Raw genomic sequence first — 13810 nt, forward strand, 5'->3', positions numbered from 1 at the left:
AAACGAACTTGGGTTCTGCAGCAGGACAATGATCCTAAACACACCACCAAGTCCACCACCGAATGGCTGAAGAAAAACAGAATGAAGACTTTGGAGTGGCCTAGCCAAAGTCCTGACCTGAATCCTATTGAGATGTTGTGGTATGACCTTAAAAAGGCCGTTCATGCTGGAAAACCCTCTAATGTAACTGAATTAGGACAATTCTGCAAAGATGAGTGGGCCAAAATTCCTCCAGGACGCTGTAAAAGCCTCATTGCACGTTATCGCAAACGCTTGGTTGCAGTTGTTGCTGCTAAGGGTGGCCCAACCAGTTTTCACCTTTAATAATAAACACCTTCATTTACAAACTGCATTTTGTGTTTACTTGTGTTGTCCTTGACCATTATTTAAATTGGTTTGATGTCCCGAAACACTTAAGTGTGACAAACATGCAAAGGAACAGGAAATGAGGAAGGGGGCAAACACTTTTTCACACCACTGTATCTCTGCAATATCAAAACTTCAATCTAACGGGCTCTCTTTTTAACTTATTAAAACCTACTTGGACTCTTTGGTCTCATTTTAATGACACACTTCCTGATTTCGGAAACATGTGAGCAAGGTTCACCGCCGTCACTCGGAGACCGCAGAAGTTGTCGGTTGCGTTTCTCCTGTCCACTCCTGTAGGACCGCATGCTCCTTTTCTGAACACATGGACCCCAACCTGTCCATTCCCCAACCTCACAGTGCACTATAAGCAGACGGATGATGAGAAAGATACTCACAGGTTGCAAGAGATAAAACGTAAGAGTGTATTCGACATCTTTTCTATGAGGAAACAGTTTTCAGAATTTCTCTCACCTTTGGGGACGCATTGCATAAGCTGCACGTCAGGCTTAAATCCAGTCGGGCAGGTGAGATGGCACTGACCCTGGAGTAAGTAAAGGTCTGCTCTACACCTCACACACATGTTCCTCCTCACACATACCTCACAGCCTGTAGAACACACTGAGACAGAGGGCCACAAACATAAGTCCCTGACTTCATGGACCTCATTTCATGCACTAAAACACACGCATGCTGTAGACAGCCTTCAGTAACATGCTGGACAGTGCCTCACCTGTGCATTCTCGCAGTACTGTGTTTGCCGTCAGCCCATATGGACAGCTATTCGCACATTTTCCCTGGAACAGGAAGTGACCCGGGTGACAATGTGTGCAGAAACTTTCACTGAAACAAGAAGCGCAGTCCACCTTGCACCCTGCAGGCCGATGGACATTAACTTAGCCACATTCTGGTACCTCTTATTCTCGCAACATGGACTTTAATCAGTTTGCTGTGTTCACAGTGGGTATTTTCAAGCCAACGTCACTTCATCACTCACATGTGCCCATTGGTACTTACTGGTGCAGGTGCTGATGTGTGGAGAGCGCCTACCATAGTAACCCCGGGGACAGGAGGACAGACAGGCGCCCCTCTGCCGCATCCCATCCAGCTCCAAGTGGAAGAACAGGCGAGGGATGCAGGCGAGACAGCCATTCAGAGCAGAGCATGTCGCACAACCTGCTGGACAGAGTCTGCTAACAGAGGAGCTACCTGTGGATAAAGGGATACAAGATGTGTGTGTGTGTGTGTGTGTGTGTGTGTGTGTGTGTAGGGGAAGTTATTGTGTTCCACAACAAAAAACACAAAGTGAGTTTTACATGTTTCTTTACTTGTGCAAATGAAATAGAATCAAATACTCAAAGCATTCTGCTCCATTTACAGTATGAGACTTTATAGGCAACTTGGTTTTGTTAGAGCAGGACAAATACAGAGCCAAGCCTATAAATTCATACTGTGCAAGTGGGTTAAATCAATGGAAATCTACGACCACATTGTTCCCTGAAAAAACACTTATCTCCATATGCAGTGTCTGTCTACTGTTTACTATCTCCCACTAGAAAAAGATAAGGAAGATGTCACATGAGCCATGTCTAGCAACAATATCAAGAGCGGTGGGGATGACAAGTTATGCATGATTCCTCACCTCTTGTGTTTTCAAGGCCTTTTGTAAGATTTATAAAGTGCAGAATCCAAATTATCAATGGTGTCCACATTGTCCTTCACCTTCAGTACGTCATCGATCCAGTCAGTGAAGACGCCTTTCATTACATCCCAAGTCACATGCTATACACTTAAAAAGATAAATGAATTTAAAAAAAAAAATCCGATAAAATTCCTTCAAATGGACCAATGTAGAGACTGCGGTCTGGGCGAGAGATCGGTTGAGCGCAGAGTTCGTCTTAATGTTTTCATGTAGAAAAATCCCATGTGTATTCCATGAGATCACTCAAGCCGGCTGAATGCCATGAAGAATGCAAACATAAGAGAAACCATCATAGAATAGTCACAACCCAGATTTCAGTTTGTGTAAGCTGCTGTGGGCTTGTCTCTGCTGTCTGCCCCCCCCCCGCCCCCCTTTCCCAATCTCCTCTCCTGTGTTACCCATCCTTTATGGCCCTCCTACTGAGCCATTATCCCATCAAACAGCGTAATAACAAGAAGTTATTTGGGCCCTTCATCCTCATCTGTTCACTCAGAATTTACACTAAAGCTTACAATTCTGTCTTTTTAAAGTCCCCTTCCACTCCAAAATGTATTCTGCTCATCGTTCCTTCACTCTTACTTTTGACCTTCACTTTGCAGAGCTTGACACCAAAATGCCGTTTTCAGATCAAGCTGCAGAAGGAGGAAAGTTTATCTGTGCTCACTTTACATCTGAGTATAAGATATGTATGTGCAAGCACCACTTTGGGACATAATAACTGGAAGCCAATAAGACGCGACTTACACAAGTGTGATGTAGAAATGTTTTGAGTACACATACTGATAATCGACTGAACAAAGTAGTTTTTTCCAGTACTTCATTTCTTTAAAAAAAAACTACTTTTTTTTTTTTTTTTAAATTGAGGAAGAAAAATTATGTATTTTTACACATTTTTAACAATGTAAAGGATTTTTCTCATAAGAAGCCCACTGACATTTATTTGAGCCGATTGATATAATTTGTATCAAATGACTTCTCCGTGCCATGTACAAGGTACCAACGCATTACTGCTTTCGATCTTGCACCAGAGTGGAGTTTGTTTAGAGGAGAGTGTAACACAACACGTACACAAACCTTTTTTCATACTTTCATCTTTTAATCATACACTATCTGCTCAGCCAAATAGCAGTTAGAGGGAGTCCGTGACCATAACAACAAAATATCTCCTGGTTTGGTTTCATTTAAAACAAAGCATGTAGAGGTTTTTAAGCATGTCATCACAAGATCAACACCAGCTTTTCAAAGTCACATTTATGGAATAGACAAAAGGAGGAAAAAAAAGCATCCACTGCGGAAAAGCTGCAGTTGCCATGTGCCCACGCTTTTTAGATGTAGTTCTCCAATTGAGCACATCATGTTCTCCATGAAGGTTGGATTCTGGGAATGAAAACCATAGATACAGAGTATGTTGACTACCTTCCAATCAGAAATAAAAACTAGAGCACTGGAGGTGTCAGAGAGGATCTGCGGTTCCCACAGAAATGCTGGAAGGCGATAAAAGCTGTAAGCTCCAGAGGATTTGTTGTTTGGCGGCCCAGTGTGTATTATCGCCTGTTTTGGGAACTCAGTGGTTCTCAAACTGAGTTGAACTCTCCAGTTTTCCCTTTCCTGGAATTGGTTCCCCTCTGCCATTTGGGATTCTTTGCTTGATCACACAATCCTTTTAGAGCCTGTCAAATCTTACGGAATCAAAATTTGGGTATGTTGCTTTTACTTATTTCAAAATTATTTGATCATATTGTTGTTAGACTAAAACAATTGTTTGCCTCCTCAGGGCAAAGACAAACAGAAGTAGAGACACACTTGAAACCATGTGCTCCTCATTAAGTAAAGAACAGCAAGTTAACATAATAACATCTGTGCCAAAATGGATTGCGGTGCTCTCATGGGCTTGCCTGGAAATATCTCAAAAGAGGAATCAGCAGGAGCTTTGCAGTGGGGATTTACACAGCAGATGATTTATCTGAGAGCACCGGAGCTAAAGGTTACACACTGCCAGACAGAGGAGCTGGCTGGCTTAAATCGTCGACAGGTGCTTCAACACAAAGACACAGGCGAGGCCCGACTTCTTATTTATTTTGATAGAGGAAAGAAAAGTGTTTCTCAAATCCCTCAAGGACGAGAGCAAATCTAGGGAGGACGATATAACAACGCCTCAAAGGATCCTCTGCATGTGCAGCCAGCTGCTACACCCAAACATCATCCATCAATGCGCATGCAGTCGAAACAATGTATGCAAACGTAAGAGGGCTCTGTCACCAGAACATAAGAATCAAGAAGAGAACAGCAGGTCAGGTGCCAGGGGTTTAGAGGTCGGAAGGGTGGGGCTCCACAAACGCAGTGACACCTCCACAAACTGACTGGGAACGTAAACATGAGCGTGGCTACGCTCACGGGGGTGCTAGATCAGATTCTTAAAGAAAATAAATGTTGGAGGAAAAGGAATCTCTTAACTGCCAACAAGAAAGAGGGGGGGGAAAGCAACTGATAAAGATGGAGGACAGCAAGCAAAGGAGCAAAAGAGCCAGGTGAATAATAGTGACACATTTACACAAATGCATGCACTGAAGTTGTACACGGCATTTTATTGTGGCTAAGACACTAAAAACAAGACAAATGTTGAACCAAGACTGGTGCTTAACCAGTCCGCTGTACTACAAACCAAAAACAGCTTTTAGGTCACCACCGGCATTCAAGGCTCTGCTTGAGGAGAACATGCACATAGTTTTATGGTTTATATTAAAAATCTAACAGATACCTTACAATTGAGATATTTAACCTCATAAGGTTGACCTGTGAGGGACCCTGCAGCGATAAGGTATGAGCAGGACAGAATCTCAGCACGCCGATAATCTATGTAGTGTGAAGAAGTGAGGAATTTGGGAGGAGGCTGAGCCTCCCCGCTCAGTGAAGAAGCTGTGAAGCATGCAGCTTGAAAACACCGTGACCGTGACGGATGATAGGAGAGAGAGCCAGGGCCCCGAGTGTCTGGAAGTACTAACTCTGAGATGTCCACAAGTTTGAGATCAAAGCTTAACACACTATGCTACCGCGTGTACAATATGCCACTTTCTAATGTGACGGCTGACCTAAAGCCTACAGCAGTCATGATATGAATAAAATGAGCACGCTGTTGTGTTTAGCATTGTACGTTTTTGGACTAAAAGGTCGACAATATATAAGCTATTCAAGATTCACAAAAATTTAAGTTTTTTTTTTAAACATTAAAAGCCTTATGACAGGAAAACAGATACACAAAGGAAAGAATAAAAAACACAAAAAAAGGGAGTTTCGAAAGAAAACTAATTCTAAATATTAAAAAAAAAAAAGGTTGCACTTCGCTGTCTTCACCCCCGTGCTTTTTTCAGCATTTCCTATAAAGAAAGAAAAAACCTCTGTAAGTCTATCACCACTAATACAATCAGTTTTAGTATAAAGCACTACTACATCTCATCAATAATATCAACACCAATTTGAGATATTATATAAACACAAAAAAAAAATTATGTGGTGCACCTCTACAAGACATAGGGCTGGGTATCATTTAAAACATGATAATATCAGTACCATTAAAGTGATACCAGTACCAACAGAGTACTACATTTGTAATAAACCTTCAGCTTTTTTTTGCGGTAGAGGGACAATCACATGTTGCATTACATTGAAGAATGTGTGTGATGATTGGCCGCGGGCAAATCAATACAAATAGTAATTTTTTTCTAAGGCTGGCTACAAAAAGGATCGAATGCAGGCATCGTGACTGGAGAAGTTTCAATACCACTAGGTACTGGGTAATTTCAGTGCCGTGGATGGCTTAAAAAAATGAAGTATGGAATACCAATAGCCAGTCCTGAGCAGACAACATGCTGTTACTAATTAAAAGGATCCCCACACTTTCTATGTGTTTTTAGACATTTTACAGGCTTATCTGGCTAACCTTTCTGATGCGCTTGCCTTTAAACAAACCTATATTCAGTCTCAGACCAGGTCTAAGAAAACTGCCAACTTCTGCAGCCTGTAATACAGAGATTTTAATGGTTTGTACCCATAAAGAATATTGGCAACAAGGTATCTTTGTTAACAAAAAACTAACAGAACATCTAAGAAACTCTCTGACTGAAAGGTGATTAAGAAACCTACTGTAGGTTAAGAAGTTGATTGTATTATTTCACTCAATTGTTATCACACACACACACACACACACACACACACACACACACACACACACACACACACACACACACACACACACACACACACAAGCAATGAGCAGTTACCAGTTCTGTGCCTTGCTCAAGGCCCCAGGAGGTGAACTGACACCTCTCCAGCTACCAGTCCACACTTTACGCTAAAACTAAACTCATAAAAACACCATAATCTGAAAAAGAAATCTAGCATGTGGGCTGCTTTAAAGTCATTAAGATATGGACCAATTTAAAAAAAATCAGACATTTCTTAATTGTGTTTTATGTACACCATGACATAAACATCCTGATTCAAGATCCCAGCTTTGTATGTTGGTTAGTTTTTACATTACAAACCGGGCCATCAGAAAACAAACTCTCTAAAATATGTTTCCTCAATTTTACATCAACAGGACGTATTTGTCTCATGCACCTTTCATTATTATTTGACTTTTTTTTTTTAACCAAACAATTAAACAGCTTACTCGATTGATATTAATTGTTTCAGCCCAACCAGTTCATTCAAACCTGTAATAGACATAAGACGCAGCTCGCGGTCTGTTTTTGTTTGAGTAATGTGTGTTTATGCGTGGCCATTTCAGACAACAGAGCAGTTTAATGTCGAATTGCATCTGAGACAACTGTTACAAGTAAGACACATAGTTAACTTAGCTTAGCACAATCCCTTTGAACTAACCTTGGAGACTGCTCTGAGATGTTGAGCTCGGATCGTTGCAGATTTCTCTTCAAAAGCTTTGGCCTTCGCCTCCTCAGCCAGGCTGCTCAAAAACAGCAGCGTGAGGAGTTCAATCTGGGAAAAAAGTAAGAAATTAGCTCTTTTATTTATATGATAAGCTCATATGTCAGTTACGCTAGTTAACGTTGGCCCAAAACAAAGCGAAGAGTCAGAACATTAGGAACGTTAGCTCGTCACTCGGGACTTAATTTCAGGACTAAATATACAAATAATAGCTGGCGTTACTTACCATTGCCTCCGACGTCGGCCTCACATTTATGTCACGCTTCGTTTTCGTTTTAATTATAGATTTCAATTTGGTCGCCTTCTTCAACATTTTGGCAAATATTCAGTGAAAAGCTCGACTTCACGCCGTCAAAAAGTTTGTTTACGTCTTCCAATCTCCCGCTTCTCATACTTCCGGTAAAGCTTCTTCTTCGTGCCATTTGTTTTTGCAATTACTGCCATCTACAGTTTCTAAGTAACACAATTTTAAATGTCGTGTTCAATGCATTACGGTTCAAAGCAAGGACAATAATTTGATTCAAACATTAAAACGCCGGAAGCAAATAAAAAAAGAGGATCTCTGCCTAGTTACTGTTCTTTTATTTAAAAACCTCTGCCAGCCAGACTGTAACTGTACAGTCTACGATAATGTCTTTTCACATCGGCTCACTGTGTTGTTTATGCTTCCATCTATCGGCTGCGTTGGGCAACTACATCAGCAAAACACCTGTCTCAAATCGCGCACTCCTGTACTCATACCAACTCACTTTTTGAGTACATAGTGCGCTCACATTCTCGACGTGTGGTCAGATCATAGACTGTATATTCACGGTATATGGGTCAGATGCACTGTATAGAGTACCCGGATGGTGTATGTTGGATTCATAACGGTCAGAAAGTTGAGTGGGAAAGGGCGGAACTAACGAAAGTACAAACATCTGCAGTGCCCCAGAACTGGGGTCGCCTGTCCTCATTGCCCCATTATGCCAGGATGTGGCGGTTTTGGAACCCCCCTCAGTGGTGCAGCTTCCGCAGCATCCACTCTAAAACAGAGGCATGTGGATGTCGCGGAGGCCCTCAAAGAGCTCCAAAAATGGAGCAGTTGTTTGAGCAGGAGATGATGAAGAGGGAGGAGAAGGCAAGAGGAAGCCCGAGAGGAGAGAAAGGAGAGGCGGCATCGTGAGGCAGTGGAGAGAGATGAACGACATTTTATGAGATGAGGGAGAGGGATGAGAGGAGAGAGATGCAGGTGAGGGAGAGAGAGGAGAGACAGGGATAAGGGAGGATTGTTACCTGTCTGTGTTGGAAAAACTGTTGAATAAATAAAATAACTATCTGATCTGTCTGTTATTACTCTAAATATGTAGGCAGCTGAATAGTATTGATGTCAGCCATGGTACACAATATACTTCCACAATGCACTCATGGAAGGGAAAGTCTTTTTTTCTAGCACATGGGTAAATGGAAAGGATGAGACTTGCTCATATATACAGTAAAGAAAATCCTTTTGACTATCACGACATTTATACTAAATTAAGAAAACACATGCATTTGGATTGCTTAAATGTTTTTAAAAATCATATTACAAAAGAACAGCAGAACAAGAACAGCAGAAGAACAATACATTTATAATAATCACATGGAATAACCGTGGTCTGGTACAATGCACATCATTGTGGCTGTCCTCTGCTCCACAGACAGGGAGGAGGGTACCTTTGCTGGTAGGACAGGGCTGTGTTTTAAAAACCCTCAAATCATGACCCGGGGAAGCCAATAAACACATCAATAAACTTTGCTGGGAAATTTTGCCTGAAATTGAACAGAATAAAAAGTCACATGGACGTGGCAGCCGTCAATGCTGCAAATAACCCAGAAGGCTGCTGACCCGGCCAACCGCGCAAAGCCTGCGCCAACACGAGGCAGGTTCTCCTCTGTTGCAAGGCAAACGACCAGGGGGAGGAGAGAGAGGACTTTCCTGCTGGTCTTGTGAACAGCATGGTGCACAGTGGCCCGGTGCATAGCAAAGGCCGTTGCTACAACGCGGTAGGAGTTGTAGGAGGTACCACTGAATAGCCAAAAGAGGAAGACGAGGGCCTCAACGATGGGCCCCTAGCCATGGTAACACGCCGTGCCGAGGATGGCCATCAGACCAATGATGGATCCTCTGGAAGTTTAAGTCCACCCTTGTGTCACTTTTGCCATCAAAATACAGTGCGAGCAATGGCACCGTGTTGTTCGGCTGGCAGTACTGCCTGGGGTGTGAAGCCTGTAGAAATGATAACAAGGACCGTCTTTTAAAATGAAATTCTACTGAACGTATTTAATGTTATGTGTTATCTTTAGCTTTGAATGACTGTAGCAAGCATACATGAAATGAAAATTGAATAGAACAATAGGATCTATTTAAATGTCTATTGGGTTGCCTCTGCTTTCACTCTTGTATTGTCACTGTAATAATATATTAATCATTAAGCCATTTATCAAGCAAAAATAACTACCTAGTTACAGTTTCTGAAATGTGAAATCCACACTGAGCCTGTGCTAGCTACAGCAGCTCAAAACAAATACATTAAGTAAGCTATGAGAAATAGAAAAAATGGAATTAGTTATGATAATAAAAGTAATAAATCAAACATTTACACAAACACCCGTATATAAACATATAATATGACTATTCTTCATGGTAACATATGTGTCAGTCGGACACAATTGTAATTGCTCCACTTTTTTGCTGAAAGAACTCAATGGCTATGTTTGGATATTTAACATTTTTTATTTTGGAGTAAAAGTATGAATATCAACTTACCGGCATGTTTTCCGCTAAAAGGAGTCAGACAATACGACGGCGTCGTCGCAATCCTCGTAAAAAAGGGGGCAGATACAGGCAACAATAAACGAACAAAGCAGAAAATCATAAGATGTATTTTCGCGGCATCAATTAGTGGCGGGAACTTTCTGTTTGGGTGCAATCATAAACATCACGTTAACAGAAGAAGAAGAAGGAGGAATGAGCTGTTGTGATCGTCATTTCCGGTAAGTACATCAAGGAAGTGCGCGATTTGAGGACATTCCTCTACGCACTATGCAAGTAAGTACGTAGTGTACAAAGTGCACTTCGGTTAGTGCACTAACTGAAGGACGCGGTTTGCGACAACCTTCTTTCTTTATCCGGGTCCGCGGACAGTAATGGCGTCCGCCATTGAGACAGCAGTCGGCATGAGCAAAATGCTGCAATTCATGAAACTTATCGGACAGCTCAAAGTAAGACTTCTCTTTCTGCTGATTTGGTCCCAGGTCAAAGAAAGAACAACACATTATCTTTAGTGCATTAAGGCTCAATCTGTAGCTGGTGCTGCTGCAGTGAGGCTATCTTTTTACACACACACACACACACACACACAAAAACAACAACAATCACTGTCAGTGGTTTTTCACACATGGTAACAATTTAATGTTGATCTGACCTACAGTGCAAAACCTAACGAAATTCAGTTCACTGTCATAAAAGACTAAGAAAACATGGAACTATACACTTCCCCAAAGCTACAGCCAGTGAATGATTCGTTAAAAAATGTCTTTATAAAACGTGCGGTCAAACCAAAAAATGTCAGTACTTGTATGCAGTGAAGTTCAGTATTTGCAAACACTAACTGTCTCACTAAGCTGGTTAAAAAAAAGAAGAAGTCACAAGACAAATTTTGAGGTTTTTCCTCTCCCTCTTCTGTGCCACTGATTGATCTGTGCCTTGTGGTTGCCGTTACCTGCAGAGGGTCCCACGGACCGGCTGGGTGTACAGGAACGTGAAGAAACCAGAGAGTGTATCAGACCACATGTACCGCATGGCCATGATGTCCCTGACCATCACAGACCCCACAGTGGACAAGGACAGGTACTACTAACCACTACATTCACACAGCTTGCACCCATGCCTGGAAGAAACGTCCATGGATTAAAAAGAGAAATATCTACTGACACGTAGAAACGTATTCCGCTGTTCTTTTAATTTCACCCTTCTCCCAAACTAATGAAATAAATGGAGCTAGTTATTGTTATTCAAACAAACATACATATGCATCACATTTTCATGTTGCAGCATTAGTCCAAATATTTTGTTGCAAAAATGATTAACAAAATGTTCTCACTGTCTTTTAGATGTATAAAGCTGGCTCTGGTTCACGACATGGCAGAGTGCATTGTGGGAGATATCGCTCCATCAGACAACATCAGTAAAGCAGAGAAACACAGGCGAGAAGAGGCAAGTGACCAGTTACATCACTGTGAATCTAAACAACATAGACTCTGTTTCCTCTAAGTAAATGATGATGGTGGTTTTATATGTGTGTGTATGTATATATATATATAAATAATTTCTCCGTCTCGCCACTCTCTCAGGAGGCGATGAAGCATCTATCAGCTCTTCTGCCGGAGGGACTCAAAAAGGAGATTTATGGACTCTGGGAGGTATGCCTCTGGTTTGTTTGTAGCTTATTGATGATACTTGAATGTATCTAAAAGCAGGCTGTCATGCCCCTTAATAAAATGTATACCAGAATATCTTTGTGGAAAGGCATTTGTTTTATCTGCAGGAATATGAAACCCAGAGCAGCCCGGAGGCCAGGTTGGTGAAAGAGTTCGACCTCCTGGAGATGATCCTGCAGGCTCATGAGTATGAGGAGCTAGAGGGAACGCCGGGAAGACTGCAGGAGTTCTTTGACTCCACCAACGGTGAGTCGTCGTCTTCTTCGTGTCAGATGTTTCTCTCTTCTTCACTAGAACACATCACTTAAAGGAGAATTCTCGTCAATTCCAACACGTAGCTCTGTTTGTAAATGTGGAGTGGCGTCAGTTGAAAGAAAAACATACACACCGTGCTATCGTCCTGCTATAGTTAGCACCCAACAGGGCTAAACAGGGCAAGTTCTAAACATGTCTTTATCCTCATAACATGTTCAAAATGTAATTAAAAGTACCTTCCCATGTGAAGTGATTCCTTCCAAGTCAACACAGTGAATCTGACTGCTGTAGATGTGAAAGAAATGCAATAAAGTTGTGCTAATTCAGATGGGTTTAGTTCCTGTGTTGAGCGGCAGTTAGAGAGCTTAGGGAGCGTCTAAAACTACAACACAGAAAAGAGATGAAACAAAAATATGTAGGCTATCAATTAAATGATTAAATGAGGTAGTGTCTTCAAACTTACCTCAATTATAACTTGTCTCCTGGTAGTTGTACTAATGCACTTATTTAAAAAAAACAATCATACGCTTAATTTTGAAAATATTTTGGTATGTCCTTTCTGTGTTGTAGTTTGTAGACAGTTCCAAAGCACTCCTCGCAGTATCAACACCTGAACTAAACTTATTCACAACTTTTCATGCATACCTGTCTCATCTACAGTAATCCGATTAACTGTGTTCATTGGGAAGGAATTACTTCACATGGGTAGGCACTTTTAATGACCTTTTGAACATGTTTGGAGGCTAAAAACATGTACAACATACAAACAACAGACCTACGTGTTGAAATCAATTGGAATTGCAGAGCTCCTATGGATTGTTGCTCCAATGAGTTAGTCGACTTAAAAAAAATAAATTGAAAAATGTGTGTTAACTCCTTTTGAAGTAAGTCTCCTTTACTTGCATTATTTATCATCTCTCAGGTCGTTTCCACCATCCAGATGTGCTCCAGCTGCTCAGCTCTTTAAATGAAGAGAGAGGTTGTAAATTGACTAAAACGGATGAAACAAAGAATCATGGCCACTCGCAGACGACGGGTGCATCACCTTCACAGCCACGGAAGACTTGACTGTAACACACACACACGCACACACGCCTCCTTAGTGGAGGGACTGTAACACAATATGTGTGTAACGGGATGCACAAACACAACCCGGGAACACAACCCAGTGGAAAACCCTCTTCTGCATCTCCCTTCATTTTTAAACCATTTGCTGCAGTAGAACTGTGAACGATGACACGTGGATATCTTCTATGTGCATGCAGCTGTTTTGGTCCATTAAGTTGAATCCATACTGTCGGAAAGTACAGTACCACTCTCTATAATAAATACATTCTGACGACTACTTATACAAATACTGCCAGATAATATGCACACGCTATAAGGTCAAAGTGCAATGACATGTCTTAAACCCTATATAATTTCTCAGATGTTACATTATCACATTCATTGCAAATGTGACCTCTCTTATGGTTAGTTACTTGATAAACTGTTTATTTGAACTGCTAATAGTAGAGAGAAATCATTCAACTAGGCGCACATTGTATTTCTTTTACCAAGCTTTATTGTAGGTTTTCAACCTATTGACTGATACATTTTGACATGTCATATATATACACACACACACACACGTATATTATCTGGCAGATATTACATAATAGGGTTATGAGTCTAACAATGGTGCTTGACAATAATAATAATAATGTAAATTACAATTACTATCAGCAAAAAAGTGTTAATGCAATTTCTGATGCAGTCTAAAGTATTGGTGTGAAATGAATCGTATGAATATGTTAAACAGTTATTTTATTTGGATGTCACAGCTTGTTTTAGTAGTAATCTTTGTCAAAGTCTTAACTGCTGAGTTCAGTTTGATTTCAACACATTGTACAAAAGTAAAACCTAATGGAATTCATTTCCCAATGACATAACATGCATGACCTTAGTTATATGGTGAAACATCAGACCTGACAACATTTTCTTGCTATGCAAGATTTTTTAGTACTTGAATGTTGACATGAATTTTATTAAAAGTAGTGCTGTCAGTTAAAGGCAACCTCATTTTAACAGCGTCAATTTTTT

The 13810-nt window shown here is 41.0% G+C and overlaps 3 protein-coding genes across 3 annotated transcripts; 1 reads left to right on the plus strand and 2 right to left on the minus strand.

Annotated features, from left to right (window-relative positions):
• Positions 1-486: 486 nt before the first annotated feature.
• On the minus strand, positions 487-2799 carry LOC117961165 (R-spondin-3-like). Its single transcript, XM_034899647.1, has 5 exons — positions 2009-2799; positions 1384-1575; positions 1100-1240; positions 841-987; positions 487-730 (listed from the first exon to the last, which is right to left on the minus strand). The coding sequence occupies exons 1-5, from the start codon at positions 2076-2078 to the stop codon at positions 531-533; spliced, it is 750 nt and encodes a 249-aa protein (XP_034755538.1). The 5' UTR covers positions 2079-2799; the 3' UTR covers positions 487-530.
• Positions 2800-4123: 1324 nt separating this feature from the next.
• Positions 4124-7443, minus strand: cenpw (centromere protein W). Its single transcript, XM_034899660.1, has 3 exons — positions 7239-7443; positions 6950-7063; positions 4124-5442 (listed from the first exon to the last, which is right to left on the minus strand). Exons 1-3 carry the CDS (start codon positions 7323-7325, stop codon positions 5416-5418), a joined length of 228 nt encoding a protein of 75 aa, XP_034755551.1. The 5' UTR covers positions 7326-7443; the 3' UTR covers positions 4124-5415.
• A 2690-nt stretch (positions 7444-10133) lies between these two features.
• Positions 10134-13073, plus strand: hddc2 (HD domain containing 2). Its single transcript, XM_034899650.1, has 6 exons — positions 10134-10255; positions 10762-10883; positions 11147-11249; positions 11387-11455; positions 11581-11719; positions 12651-13073. Exons 1-6 carry the CDS (start codon positions 10181-10183, stop codon positions 12794-12796), a joined length of 654 nt encoding a protein of 217 aa, XP_034755541.1. The 5' UTR covers positions 10134-10180; the 3' UTR covers positions 12797-13073.
• Positions 13074-13810: the final 737 nt, after the last annotated feature.

The sequence above is a fragment of the Etheostoma cragini genome, chromosome 18, assembly GCF_013103735.1.
Source record: "Etheostoma cragini isolate CJK2018 chromosome 18, CSU_Ecrag_1.0, whole genome shotgun sequence".
Lineage (NCBI taxonomy): Eukaryota > Metazoa > Chordata > Actinopteri > Perciformes > Percidae > Etheostoma > Etheostoma cragini.